At 46.3% G+C, this 15,331-nt stretch overlaps 1 protein-coding gene across 1 annotated transcript in view; it reads left to right on the forward strand.

The window, feature by feature from the left end:
* The first annotated feature begins 747 nt into the window (after positions 1-747).
* Positions 748-15,331, forward strand: part of ddx43 (DEAD (Asp-Glu-Ala-Asp) box polypeptide 43) — a 57,735-nt gene continuing 43,151 nt past the window's right edge. The window contains exons 1-2 of the mRNA XM_080191849.1: positions 748-1,035; positions 14,275-14,330. Of these exons, the coding sequence (XP_080047975.1) occupies positions 753-1,035; positions 14,275-14,330 (339 nt within the window). The 5' untranslated portion in view covers positions 748-752. The remainder of the gene's footprint in view (positions 1,036-14,274; positions 14,331-15,331) is intronic.

Genomic DNA, 15,331 nt, shown 5'->3' on the forward strand with positions numbered 1-15,331 from the left:
GGGTGCAGGGTGGGTGGGTGAGAGGGTGCAGGGTGGGGGGGTGAGGGGGTGCAGGGTGGGTGGGTGAGGGGGTGCAGGGTGGGTGGGTGAGGGGGTGCAGGGTGGGTGGGTGAGAGGGTGCAGGGTGGGGGGGTGAGGGGGTGCAGGGTGGGTGAGGGGGTGCAGGGTGGGTGGGTGAGGGGGTGCAGGGTGGGTGAGAGGGTGCAGGGTGGGTGGGTGAGGGGGTGCAGGGTGGGTGAGGGGGTGCAGGGTGGTTGAGAGGGTGCAGGGTGGGTGGGTGAGGGGGTGCAGGGTGGGTGGGTGAGAGGGTGCAGGGTGGGTGGGTGAGGGGGTGCAGGGTGGGTGGGTGAGGGGGTGCAGGGTGGGTGAGGGGGTGCAGGGTGGGTGGGTGAGGGGGTGCAGGGTGAGGGGGTGCAGGGTGGGTGGGTGAGAGGGTGCAGGGTGGGTGGGTGCAGGGTGGGTGGGTGAGGGGGTGCAGGGTGGGTGGGTGAGGGGGTGCAGGGTGGGTGAGGGGGTGCAGGGTGGGTGGGTGAGGGGGTGCAGGGTGGGTGGGTGAGGGGGTGCAGGGTGGGTGGGTGCGGTGGGATCGGGGTGGGTGGGTGGCCCCTGCTGGGTTTAGGGTGCCCTGTGGGCGGTGGGTTTCGGGGGGCGCGCTCCCGGTGCCCGCGGCCGCGCGTGCCCGATAAGAGTGCGCGCGCGGCGGCGGCGGGAGCGCGCGCGTGTGTCTGCGCAGGCGCAGTGGGGGAGCTGCCATGTCGGACTGGGAGGCGGAGAGCGGCGATGAGGGGAGGCCGAGCCCGCGGACCGAGTGGAGGCCGCCGGCCGCCAGCCGGGGACAGGCCCGGGGCGGGGCTGCGACTGGGACTCGGCCCCGGCCCCGCGGGGAGCTGGGCGCCGGGGACTGGGGCCGGGCCCGCCGGGGGAGGCAGCCCGGGGCTGGCGGGGCCGCAGCGCCTCAGAGCCGGGACTTGGGCCCGCCGGCATCCCCCTCCCTCAGCTTCCGGATGGAGAGCGCGGCGGTGGGCACCGTGATCGGTAAATACCCCCGGGGAGGGCCGATACACCCCGCCCCCGGGGGGGGAGGGCAGATACACCCCCTACCCCGGGGGGGAGGGCAGATACACCCCCCACCTACCCTGGGGGGGAGGGCAGATACACCCCCCACCTACCCCGGGGGGGAGGGCAGATACACCCCCCACCTACCCCGGGGGGGGAGGGCAGATACACCCCCCACCTACCCCGGGGGGGAGGGCAGATACACCCCCCACCTACCCCGGGGGGGAGGGCAGATACACCCCCCACCTACCCCGGGGGGGAGGGCAGATACACCACCCCCCCCAGGCAGACACAGATGTAGAGGGCCGAGCGGATGCAAACCCACCCCCCACACCCCTCCCCCCCCCCCCCCCCCAGGCCAGGGGGAGGTGGAATCAAGCCCCCACCCACCCCCAGAAGGTGGCTTCCCCCCCCCGTGGGTGGAGGATACAGCCCACCCCAGGGGAGGGTGGGTACACCACCCAACTGGGGAGAGGGCATGTGTGCCCTCCCACCCGCAAGACGGCAGGTGTGCTCCCAGAGGAATGGAATATCCCCTGGGAGAGGTTGTCAGATGGTAAATAACCCAGGGTGGGTAAATACCTGACAGTAGGTAAGTGCCCAGTTGTGTGGTTGTTGGAAGGTAAATGCCTAGGTGTGGATATTGGGGGGTTAAATTACCATGCCTTCCAGGAGGTAAATGCCTGGATGTGCATCAGTGTCAGACATCAGTGACTGTGCGAGGACCTGGTGTGTGTGGTAATCTGCTGGGCATTGATGGAGTGAGCTCCAAGGTGTGTGCATTGTGGGGTGGCATGACTTTTGATGGGTTAATCCTAACCTAATGGGGTTGTAAGGGTTAATCCCCCTGTAGTGGGGCTATCAGTGTGTTATCCCCCAGGCATTGGTGGGGCAAACATCCAAGTGTTGGTGCTGCAGGGTAAATATCTGGACATCTGCATCAGAGCATTGTGTGTTTGTTGAGATTAACTAACAAGTGTATTGCGATATAAAGCCCTGCTTTTCCCAGCTTGGCTGGTTACATTCTGGTGTGAAATCCAAGAATATGTTGCTGGTTTGAATGTCAGTTGTAAATAGCCGGGTGTAAAAACCAGAGGTAAGTATAAAAGCACTTGCCCAAGCATTATAAATACCTGGGGACTCATTCAGTGCTCCAAATACAAGCGCTAAATCCGATTTTTTTTTTGTAAACATTTACGGTGAACATTATCATGATGTTCACATAATCACATTATTATGTGAACATTAGTGATAAATACCTAAGGGTGAATTTTCAGGAGTAAATAGTGATGAACATCTGGGTGTACGTGTCAGCTGTAAATACCAGATGTGAGACATCCTTAGAAACTAGAAGCAGGAGTAGGCCGTTAGGCCCTTCGAGCCTGCTCCTGCCATTCATTTTGACCATGCTGATCATCGAATTCAATATCCTGATTTCCCCCTTTTCCCCCTCATACCCCTTAATAGAAACATATTTTCCCCCCCCCCCTCCTTTCTGTACATACCCCTGTTTATGTTAAGAATGAGGAGTTGAGTTACTCACCGCAGAAATCCCAGCCTGTGACCTGTCCTTGTTGTCACACTATCTGTGTGTCTGGTTAAGCTGGGTTTCTGGTCACACATCCCTACCGCCCACCCCCATCCCACCAACCACAAGATGTTGATGATGGAGGTCCAGTGAAGGTTATGCCATTGAATGTCGGGGGCAGTGGTTAGCTTCTCTTTTGCCAGGTGCTTGTGTGGCTTGAATGTTACTTGCTGTTTATCAGCCCAAACCTAAACATTGTTCCAGGTCTTGCTGCATGTGGGCACAGACTGCTTTCGATATTTGAGGATTTGCGTATAGTACTGAACACTGCGACCATCAGCAAACATTCCCACTTCTGACCTGATGGAGGAAAAATCATCGAAGCTTGGACCTAGGATACTGCCATGAGGACTTTCTGCTGCAATGCGTTAAGAAAATTGGCCTCCAGCAACCACAGCCATCTTCCTTTGCATTAGGCATGACACCAGCCAGAGATTTTCCTCTCATTCTCAGCTTTGCTAGGGTTCCTTGATGCCATAGTTGGTGAAATGCTTCTTTACCGTCAAGATTCACAGTCTTTTTCTGTATCCAGGATTCTCCTTGATAGTATATGTGAAAATCAGATGTAATTACTGGGGTAAGTACCGGAGGAAACGAGAGATATAAACCTGGCTGTGATTACCATGGGGTGTTATTAGCCAGATACTAGGAGGGCCCAGTGTTCATACATTAAAATATATATTATTTTGGGATAAAGATGGCAAACATCCAAGTTTGAATTGGGGGAGGCAAATACCAGGATAAATATCCTTTTGTGAAAGCCAGGATAAATAATAGGGTTTGGAAAGGGAGGGAATAATCCAGAGGGCTCAATGCCCTGTGTATTTGATTTATTATGGTCACGTGTATTACAATGCAGTGAAAAGTATTGTTTCTTGTGCGTTATAAGGATGAAGCATACCGTTCATATGGAAGGAAAGGAGAGAGTACAGAATGTAGTGTTACAATCATAGCTAGGGTGTAGAGAAAGATCAGCTTAATATAGGGTAGGTCCATTCAAAACCTGATGGCAGCAGGGAAGAAGCTGTTCTTGAGTTGGTTGCTATGTGACCGCAGATTTTTGTATCTTTTTCCCAACGGAAGAAGAGGGAAGCGAGTATGTCCGATGCATGTGATTAAACTGCCTGCCTTTCCGAGGCAGCAGGAAGTGTAGACAGAGTCAGTGGATGGGAGGCTGGTCTGCGTGATGGATTGGGCTACATTCACGACCCTTTGTAGTTTCTTGCAGCCTTGGACAGAGCAGGAACCGTGCCAAGCTGTGACACAACTGGAAAGAATGTTTTCCATCTGTAAAAATTGATGCGAGTTGTAGTGGACATGCTGAATTTCCTTAGTCTGAGAAAGTAGAGCCATAGGTGGGCTTTCTTAACTATATTAGTGTTAAGCACCTAGGTGTGAGTAAAGCAGACAAGTATCAGGATCCAAATATGTGCACTGGACAGGTCAATGCGACAGAATTGAGCCTGGATTAAATGTCAGGGCATGAAAACTGGGTTAATGGTTTAAATAGTTGGGGTTGCACATTGGGTGTTTATCAATTGGGAAATGCTGGGTTAAGAACACGAGGGCAAGATCGATCACACAACAGCTCAAGGCTGCCATGCCAGTCACTAAGACTGAACTTATACATGTCCTTTGATTCACATAGAGACCAAAAAATATATTCAGGTAATTTTCTTGAGACTGACCCCACTTGGGCCCTCTTGGATAGAGGATTCTAAAGGTTCACAATGCTCCAGAGCAAAGAATTTTATCACCTCAACTTGAAATGACTGCCTTATCCTGAGACTCTGACACCAATCCTGGAGTGTCCAGCCTGGGGAAAACCAGCTTCTTGGTATCTATCCTGTCAGATTCTTTGGGAATTTTGTACGTTTCAATGAGAATCACCACTTATCCATCAGAACTGCACAGAACGTGAGGCCCATGCTATCAATTTCTCCTTGGACAGCCCTCATAGGAATCCGTCACATGGATCTTTGTCCACATCTCTAAGGCAAGTATATCTTTTCCACGGACAGAAGACCAAAACCATACTCCAGGTGTGGTCTCGTGAAAGTCCAACACTTTCACAGCAAAACCTCCTTACTCTTTTTATTCATTTGAGGGATGTAGGTTTTGCTAGCTTAGAGGTTTACAGCATGGAAACAGGCCCTTCAGTCCATGCTAAGCCAGCATTTATTGTCATCTCTAATTGCCTTTTGCAATAAAAGTCAGCAACCCTTTGCCTTCCTAATTGCTTGCTATATTTGCATAATAACTGTGTACAAAGATGACCAAATCCTCCTGAATGTTATCATGGAGTAGTTTCTTTTAGAAAGAATCTTCTATTTTTTCCATTCTTTCTAGCAGAGTGAGTTCCACACTTCTCAACATTATACTCCTTGCTCTTGGTCTTGCCCAATCATTTAACCAGTCTCTATCCTTTTGCCATCTCCTTACAACCTCCTCGAATTATTTTTCTACCTAGCTTTGTATCCATCAGACTTGTATATATTTTGCTTGGATGTATGCCTTGCCCTCATGTCCACATATCCATCCTGGGCTTGAGCAACATTTCATGTTCCGATTAGGCCTTTTTGGGCTCAACATTCCATAGAATCTCTACAGTGCAGAAGGAGGCTATTTGGCCCATAGAGTCTGTACCGACCACAATCCCGCCCAGGCCCTATTCCCGTAACCCCACACATTTACCTTGCTAATCCCCCTAACACTAGGATGGCCAATCTACCTAACCCACACACCTTTTGGAGTGTGGAAGGAAACCCACGAAGAGACGGGGAGAATATGGGTTTCCTTTATTGTTGAGTTCAACAATTTTAGACTTCCTTTGCCGTCTTGATCCTTTTTTTAAAATCCTAACATGTTTTTTGTCTGAATGCAACTCCCTGCTCCCAAACAGGACCAGCACTGGCCTTTGTTCACCCAATTAACACATCCTGCTATCTTACCTTTATGCCACTATCAGTCCTTACTGTTGTCCTTAGCACTGTCATTGACACTTCCCTTGTGCCCTATACATCTCTGTGCACTCTCTCCAAGCTCTCATTATCGCTGACCTATTTTGTTCCACGGGCTAACAGTATAAAATCCATCGTATTTCTCCCTCTCTTTAACTCTGAAGAAGAGTCATACAGATGTTAACTCAGTTTCTCTCTCCACAGACGCTGCCAGACATGCTGATTTTATCCAGCATTTACTGTTTTCATTCTAAATTTCTAGCATTTGCAGTACTTTGCTGTTATTGTATTGGGAATATTACACTCTGTCTCACACACCTAACTTACTGAAAATGGCTCAAGCAGCTGAGGCCCAAGCACTGATCTCTGCAACATTCGCTGGCTACAGCCTGCCATCGCAAAAATGGTTATTTATTCCTTCTTTCTCTCCATTCACCAATCTTCACTCCTAACTCCAATCTCTTGAGCCCCAGACTTGTTAATAAAATCTTGTATGACGTCTTTTTGAATGCCTTCTGAAAATTCAGATATGCTGCATCTACAGGTTCCCCCTGATCTAGAGTGGTCAGAAAAGAAGCACAGTGTAAATTAAATGTAAAAGTTAGGAAAAGTTGGCATTGTGTGCTCAGCGATGCTGCTTTTTGCCCCAGTATTTGTGGGTTATATGAGAACTTTTACATTCAATTTACACTGCTTCTTTTCTGATCACTCTAGATGAGGGGGAACCTGTAGATGCAGCATATCTGAATGTTCAGAAGGCGTTTGAAAAGAACAGGCCCTTCGGTCCTCCAAGACTGTGCCAATCACGATGCCGCAATTAAGCTGAAAGAAACTTTCTGCCTTTACTCGGTCCATATCCCTCTATTCCCTTCCTAATCATGTACCTATCCAGATGCCTCTTAAATGTTGCTAATGTGCCTGCTTTCACCATCTCCACTGACTGTGCATTCCAGGCATCCAACATTCTGCTTGAACAGCTGCCACCAGCATCTCCCTTAAACTTTCCCCCTCTCACCTTGAACCTGTGCCGCCTTGTAATTGACACTTCCATCCTGGGAAAAAGGCTTTGACTGTCCACCCTGTCTATGCCTCTCATGATTTTGTAGACCTCTCTCAGTCTCCCCTCATTCCGTCTTTCAAAGTTTGAGGCAATAAGTATTGTCTTAAAAGCCCAGTGTTTTATTGCAAACTAGTTTGTGGAAGCAAAACTTCCAGTAAACATAAAATGTAAATATGAATAATCTAGACTTAACATGGCAGAGCAGAAAGTCTGGATGGTAGTTTGTGCGTGTTTATGGAGAGCCCTCATGAGCACATTGGCAGTACATGTCTATATTTCGATCCTCTCTGGCTCAGCGTCATTGAGCTGGAGTGGGAGTTGGAGACTTCCCGGTGCCTAATAGAGGGACACAGTATCTGGACAGTTTGCTGCAGACTTCAGTCACATCTCATGGAGAATGAGTTTGCTGACACCTATCTTTAATATATTATAGAATCCTACAGCACAGAAGGAGACCATTCAGCGCATTGAGTCTGTAGTGGTCACAATCCCCCACCCAGGCCCTATCCCACAATGCCATACGTTTACCCAAGCTAATCTCCCTGACACTCTAAGGGGTAATTTAACATGGTCAATCCACTTAACATCTTTGGGCTGTGGGAGGGAACCGGAGTACCCAGAGGAAACCTACGCAGATACGGAGAGAATGTGCGAACTCCACATAGACAGTGACCTGGCGCTGGAATTGGAACACAAGTCCCTGGTGCTGTGAAGCAGCAATGCTAACCACTGGGCCACCGTGTTGCCCTGTGGGTGGAATAGAGGATGCACCTCTAGAAATTGATCCTATTCAACAGGTACAACATAGGTGCTAAGGATAATGAGCTTTGGAAGCACAGCTGGAATATCAGTCATGGCGCAGTGGGTCAGAAGGCTATCCAAGACTGGGTGAGGTGGGGAATGGCAATTTGTAGGAAATTCGCTAAACAGCAGGACAGCTAGCATTCTTTGTCGGCAGGATCAAGAGGCCCATGTGGTGTGTTGGCAACCTAGTGTCAGGGTGAGGAGCATCTCAAACGCCCTAGAAAGTATTGGAGCTGGGATGGGAAGGAATGAGCCATTGTGACCCCTGTTGGGAAGAGTAAACGAGGGTCCTGTTTGAGTATGCCAGGAGCTCAGTGAAAGAGTAAGAACTTAGAGGCTATAATCTCCAATTGGTGGAGGCATAAGCAAGTCAAGGAAATGAATGGTTGGCTGATTGAGGGTTTCCATTGCTTGGAATGTTGACACAAGCGTTGGGATAGGAAGGAACTGTTGTTGAAGTGGGCTATTCTGAACTGGACTGGAGTCAAGGATAAAGTGAAAAGAAATTGAGGTGGAGGGGGGCTTCATAAGAAAAGGTAATGAAAATAGTTCAAGAACAGACTAAAAAGCGAAAAGAGTAGAGTATCGTGCTTTAAGCAGGTAAAGAAAAAACTAAAAGATGCAACATGAAACTAGGAGGAATCTGAAAAAAAATGAGAGTAAAACAGTAAGGTAGAAGAACAGGTAGTCAAACCTTCAAATAAAAAACATGGAGCATAAAGAACAAATTAAATGAATTGCAGGCACAGTTTGTGTCTACAGGTAGTATTTTAACTACCTGTTCTTCTACCCTACTGTTTTACTCTCATTTTGGAAGGGTTAATGAGCATAGGCATTGCTGAGATATGGCTGTAAGATGTTCAGCAGTGGGAACTAAATATTGTAGGTTCATAAGATATAGGAGCAGAATTAGGCCATTCAGCCCATCGAGTCTGCACCACCATTCAATCATGGCTGATATGCTCCTCATTCCCATGTTCCTGCCTATAAGTAAATATTTCAGGCCCAAAGGTCCCCAGAAAATATAGAAAATGGTAAAGCTTCCACCCCTATTAGTCTAAATAATATATCTCAGAAACAGATTTCAACAAAATTTTAATATGCAGGATATGGAATAGAAGAACTGATGTGTTTTTAATGGTGATCCAGATCCTGGAATTTTGCAAAGTAAGGAAAATTTACTTTTTTTATAGGATGTTGTAGGTTCTATTTAGAATGTTCTGGAATGTTATGGATTGTCTCGGCTGCTCTGGAACTTATCACAGCTGTCAAAATGTGAGCCGTGTTTTCAGAGCAGATTGTTCATTGTGAATTGACCTGAAATCTCCTCATGGAAACTGAAGCTCATTTTTAAAGAAAAGATTTATTTTCTTCAGCTTTGTAGTTACAGTGTATCTCCCAGGTGTGGGAAAGTCTCAAAGTAGAGCTGTGTAATTGTAGCAGCATTGAGTTAACACAGTGTGGTGGGGATATGCATTCTACTCGAGTGACCTCTTGCTAAGAATGAAATCACTTTAATTATATGAAGAGTAAGCAGGCAGTTTATGGGCAGAATTATGAAATAGAGAAGGGAGTTTTATGTAGATACCCCCACCACCACCAGCACCACCTGGACAGTAACTGTTGAAGTGGAAGATTGTATAAATGCAGGGATTCAATCAGCAGGCCAGATCTCCCAAAAACTAGTATTGAATTTAAAACAGTCTCTCAAAATTAATGTGAACAAAATAGCAAGAAGGAAAATAACTTGAAAGTGTAACCATATCCCCAGGACCAGATGGTTTCTATTCCAATGTTTTAAAAGAAGGAATTAAGAACATTGCAATGCCCTAATTATAATCTTGCAAAAGATCTATGAATTCAGAAGCCCTTTTTAAACTGGACAATTGTGCACGTCACCCCATTATTTAAGAAAGGCGAGCGGGAAACCAGACGAGTATAGACCAGTTGGTTGGGAAACTCGTAAAAGTGTATTATTAGGAATAGAGTGACTAACCAGCTTGAATAATTACACTCCTGCAACCAATTGTAAAAAGAGTAAGGCACGCTTCACTTGAAGTTTTTTTTCAAAATGTGACTAAAATAATGGACAGAGAGATTTATCTGGACTTCGAGGGGAACTTATAGAATCATACTACGCAGCAGAGGCCCATCAAGTCTGCACTGACACGTTAGAAATACTTGAACTCCCACCATCTGCCAGTACTTGGCCTACAGCCCTGAATAATATGACATGCCAAGTGCTCGTCCAGATACTTTTTAAAGGATGTGAGGCAACTGCCTCCACAACCCTCCGAGGCAGCGCATTCCAGATCGTCACCACCCTCTGGGTTAAAAAAAGAAATTTCCGCAGCCACCCCACCCCCCACAAAACCTCCTGCCCCTCATCTTGAACCTATGTCCCTTCATGACTAACTAAGAGGAACAGCTGCTCCTTATCCACCCTATCCATGCCTCTCATAATTTTGTATATTTCGATGAGGTCACACCTCAGCCTTCTCTGCTCCAATGAAGAGAACCCAAACCTATCTAATCTCTCTTCATAATTTAAATGTTTTATCCCAAGCAGCATCCTAGTAAACCTCCTCAGCACCCCCTCCAGTACAATCACATCCTTCTGGTAATGTGGCAACCAGAACTGCACACAATACTACAGCTATGGCCTCACCAAAGTTCTATACAACTCCAACATGACATCATTGCTTTTGTAATCTATGCCTCAATTGATAAAGGCAAGAGTCCCATATGCCATTTTCACCACCCTACTAACATGCCCTTCCATTTTCAGAGACCTGTGGACAAACACGTCAAGGTCCCTTTGTTCCACAGAACTTCGTACCATTTGTTGAATCCTTTCTTGTCAAATTACTCCTTCCAAAGTGTATCATCTCACACTTTTCAGGGTTAAATTCCATCTGCCATTTATCTGCCCATTTGACCATTCCGTCTATCTCTTTTGTAGCCCAAGACACACCACCTCACTGTTAACCACCTGTCTAATCTTTTGTAATCTGCAAACTTACTATCCCTACCCCCACATTGTCATCAATGTCATTTATATGAACGATGAATAATAGGGGGCCCATTGTAGACCCCTGTGGTACACCACTGGACTCTGGTTTTCAGTCACTAAAGAAGCCTTATATTATCACCTTCTGTCTCATACAACTGAGCCAATTTTGAAACCACTTTATCAAATTACTCTGTATCCCATGTAATTTAACTGCTTTATAAATCTCCCATGTGGGACCTTGTCAAGGCTTTGCTGAAATTCATGTAAACTACATCGACTGTACTACCCTCGTCTATGCACCTGGTCATCTCTTCAAAAAATTCAGTCAAATTTGTTAGGCATGACCTCCCTCTCACAAAGCCATGCTGACTATCCCTGATCAAGCTTGGCCTCTCCAAGTGGAGCTAGGTGCTCTCCTTCAGAAGTTTCTCTAATAGTCTCACTACTACCGACGTGAGACTGGTCTGTAGTTCCCTGGTTTATCTCTGCAACCCTTCTTAAATAGTGAAACCACATTAGCTGCTCTCCAGTCACCTGGCACCTCCTCCCGTAAGAAATCTCAACACCAGCTTAAAGTCCAACCGGTTTATTTGTAGCAAACGCCCCAAGCTTTCAGAGCACGCTGTTCCTTCGAACTCCCACCCACCCAATGAAGGAACAGTGTGTTCTGAAAGCTTGGGGCATTTGCTACAAATAAACTGGTTGGATTTTAAGCTGGTGTGAGATTTCTTTCTTTTTTACCCCAGTCCAATGCTGGCATCTCCACATCATGACCTCCTCCTGTGGCTACAGAAGAATTGAAAATTCCTTATGAAAGACTTGGCAGGAGATGCAACTCATGCAGTTGAAGACTAATTATTGACTTGCTTAAGCAATTGGTTGAGTAGCAAGAGACAATAGAGCTTATGGGCTAAAGGTAAAATATTGCAGATGCTGGAATCTGAAACAAATCGAAAATACTGCCAAATCTCATCAGGTCTTACAGCATCTGCAGAGAGAGAATACAGCCAACATTTTGAGTTTGAGATATTGGGCAGATGTATTAATTGGCATCATGTGTCCAGTGGTATCCCTCAAGAATCTGTTGGGGCCAGAGCTATTTGATACATTTATTAACAACTTACAAGATTGGACAGAAAGCCACCAACACGAGTTTGCGGGATACACAAATTTAGGGGGCATTGTAAGCGGTGGAGATGAAAATGTAAAATTGCAAAGAGAAAATGGATTGAGTGGGCAAGAGTGAAAATGGATTTTGATATAGACAAATACAAAGTGATCCACTTTGGACCTGAAGAGGATAGAACAGGTTTCTTGCCAAGTGGTAAGAAGCTAAGAACAGTGACGGTCCAAAGAAATGAGGAGTTCCATGTAATAAATCATCACAATGTCAGAACGGGTACAGAAAATGGTCAAGAAAGGCTACTGGAATTATGGCATATTAAGAACATAAGAAATAGGAGCAGGAGTAGGCCATCTAGCCCTTCGAGCCTGCCCTGCCATTCAATAAGATCATGGCTGATCTGTTGTGGCTCAGTTCCACTTTCCCGCCCTCTCCCCATAACCCTTAATCCCCTCTCTTATCAAGAACCCATCAACCCGCTTCTTAAAAATATTTAGCGAGGCAGCCTCCACCACTTCAACGGGCAGAGAATTCCAGAGATTCACCACCCTTTGAGTGAAGAAGTTCCTCCTCAACTCCGTTCTAAACCGCCTCCCCTTTATCTTGAGGCTGTGCCCCCTAGTCCTACTGTCTTTTTTGAGCGGGAAGAGTCTCTCCACCTCTATCCTATCCATCCCATTCATCATCTTATACGTCTCAATGAGATCTCCCCTCATTCTTCTAAGATTACACAAAAGAGTGTTGAATTTCATGGAATTTAGATGGCTAAGTGGTGATGTGATCAAAGTAGTCAAGGAAACAGGGTAGATTAAAACCTTCTGGTTATGGAGTGTAGGGATAGGAGCAATGTCACAAAAACTAGAATCATGTCTTTCAGGAGTGAAGTTAGAAAATCCTTCTAAGTGTTAAGGACGGACAAAATTTGGAACTCTCCCACAAATGATGTTTGACGTTAGATTATTTTTTTATTCTTGATTGAGAGATTTTTAACTAGGTGTTGAAGGAAAAGGGGTAAAAACAGGCCTATAGAGTATGGTCAAGATCAAATTGTCTCATGGCATTACAGAACAGGCTCAAGGAGCTAAATAACCGAATCCTGTTTCTTAGTTCCTACGAGTTGCTCTCTCAAAACTTTATCAAATGCCATTTCCTCTTCCTAAAACTGTGACTCTATAATCATAATCTGGGGTAAATCCCCAGAGATGAATAATGGTACTAAATTCTGATGATGAATACTGACATAAATTGCTCCCATTCCCTGACTTCTCCCTCCACTCTCACTCAGATGTGCGGGTAGACGGCTAATGATTGCTGTCAGTGCTGTGCAGTTTAATATGGAGCTGCAGGGAGCTCAGCTGCTTCTCCCGATTCCACTTTATGGAAGCAGCGGAAGTTGGCGCTTTCTTCTAGAGTGGTTTATCTACTGAGCACCTGATGAAAGTTCCCACGCCAGGCACAACATCAACTGTTATCACTTACAATCCAGTTTCACAAAGGGAGCTTGAAATAGGTGATAGTCCCACATTGGCTTACCTAGAGGATCAATTCCATGTTTCAGGAGCATAATGTGAATACGTGCTGACTGCTATATTGAAGCCTTAGCCCATTTTACTCTGCATTAAGACACAGTGTGATCCGATTTGATTTATTATTGTCGAAAGTATGGGACGACATGGTGGCACAATGGTTAGCGCTGCTGCATCACAGCACCAGGGTCCCAGGTTCAATTCCAACCTCGGTTCACTGCGCAGAGTTTGCACATTCTCCCCGTGTCTGCATGGGTTTCCTCCCACAGCCCACAAATGTGCGGGTTAGGTTGTTTGCCATGCTGAATTGAGTCTGGTGTCAGGGGGATTAGCAGGGTAAATGTGTAGGGTTGCAGGAGTAGGCCTGGGTGGGGTTGTGGTCGGTGTAGACTCGATGGGCTGAATGGTCTCCTGTACTGTGGGAATTCTATGATAATTCCATCTGCGACTTCTATGATAATTCTATGTATTGGGATACAGTGAAAGTATTGTTTCTTGCGCACATTACAGACAAAGCACACTGTTCATAGAGGAGAAGCAAAGGAGAAATGTAGTGTTACAGTCATAACCAGGGTGTAGAGAAATATCAACTTAATATAAGGTAGGTCTATTCAGAGATCTGATGGCAGCAGGAAAGAAGCTGCTCTTGAGTCGGTATGTGACCTCAGACTTTTGTATCTTTTTCCCGATGGAAAAAGGTGGAAGAGAGTATATCCAGGATGAGTGGGGTCTTTGATTATGCTGGCTGCTTTTCTAAGGCAGCGGGAATTGTAGACGGAGTCAGTGGATGGGAGGCTTGTTTGCGTGGTGGGTGGGAACTTATCAGTTTAAGTATGGAACAGAAGCAGAGATCATTGGCACGATATGCAGGATTCACTGGGTTTCTGGTGTCCGGGACTTTTCCAACATTGTCTTAACCGATCCACCGATTCCACCCTATTCCAATAATCTGTGGAACGTGCAAGGTCTTACTGTTTGGAAGGGCCTTACTGTAACAACATCAAAGGAAGTGGATTAGCTCCAAACACTGAGCGATATTTGGAACTGTATGGCAAGACAACTTTAAATCAGACAAGAAACTACAGTTCTTTGTTTAACAGCACTGTCTCGCTCAGGGGTTGATATAACATTCATGTCTGTTTAGGTCGAGGCGGATCTAAAATACGTGAGCTGGAGGAAGTATCAGGATCCAAAATACAGGTAGGAATCGATGAGATCTTCAAAACTAGAATTCATTCTGATCTAGTTACGTAGGAAATAGAATCAGTAGTCAGCCATTCGGCCCTTCAAGCCTACTCTGTCACTTATAATCATGACTAATCAACAAATTAAACACCCTGATCCTGTCTCCTTCCCTCCCTCCCCCGCCCCCAACATATCCCTCTAGCCCCAAGAACCATATTTAATTTCTTGAAATCACACAACATTTCACCCTCAACTACTTTCTGTGGTAGTGAATTTGCACCGATTCATCATTCTCTGAGTGAAGATGTTTCTCCTCACCTCAGCCTACCCCTCATCCTCAAAAAATGATCCCAAGTTCTGGATTCCCCCACCATTGGGAACATTCTTTCTGAATTTGCTCTGTTAGAATTTTATAAGTTTCTGTGAGGTTCCCTCTCACTTTCCTAAACTCCAGCAAGTACAATCCTAACCAACTTTGTCTCTTCTCGTATGACAGACCTGCCATCCCAGGAGTCAGCCTGGTAAACCTTCGCTGCACTCTACAGCAAAGACATCATTCCTCAGAACTGCACAAAATACTCCAGGTGTAGCTTCACCAGTACCCTATACAACTGTAGTAAAACATCTCCATTCCAATACTCAAACCCTCTTGCTATGAACGGCAACATAACATTTGCCTCCTTTACTACCTGCTGTACCTGCACACTTCTGTTATTTGTTCATGGAATGTGGGTGTCACTGACTGGGCCAGCATTTATTGCCCATCCCTGAAGGCAGTTATGAGTCAACCACATTGCTGTGGCTCTGGAGTCACATGTAGGCCAGACTAGATAAGGACAGCAGATTTCCTTGCTCAGAGGAGATTAGTGAACCAGATGGGCTTTTACAACAATTGACATTGGTTTTGTGGTCAACATTAGACTTTTAATTTCAGATTTTTATTGAATTCAAATTTCACCATCTGCTGTGGTGGGATTCGAAACCAGGCCCACAGAGCATTACCCTGGGGCTCTGGA

Source organism: Carcharhinus amblyrhynchos, chromosome 7 (genome assembly GCF_965287045.1).
Source record: "Carcharhinus amblyrhynchos chromosome 7, sCarAmb.v2.hapA, whole genome shotgun sequence".
Classification (NCBI taxonomy): Eukaryota; Metazoa; Chordata; class Chondrichthyes; order Carcharhiniformes; family Carcharhinidae; genus Carcharhinus; species Carcharhinus amblyrhynchos.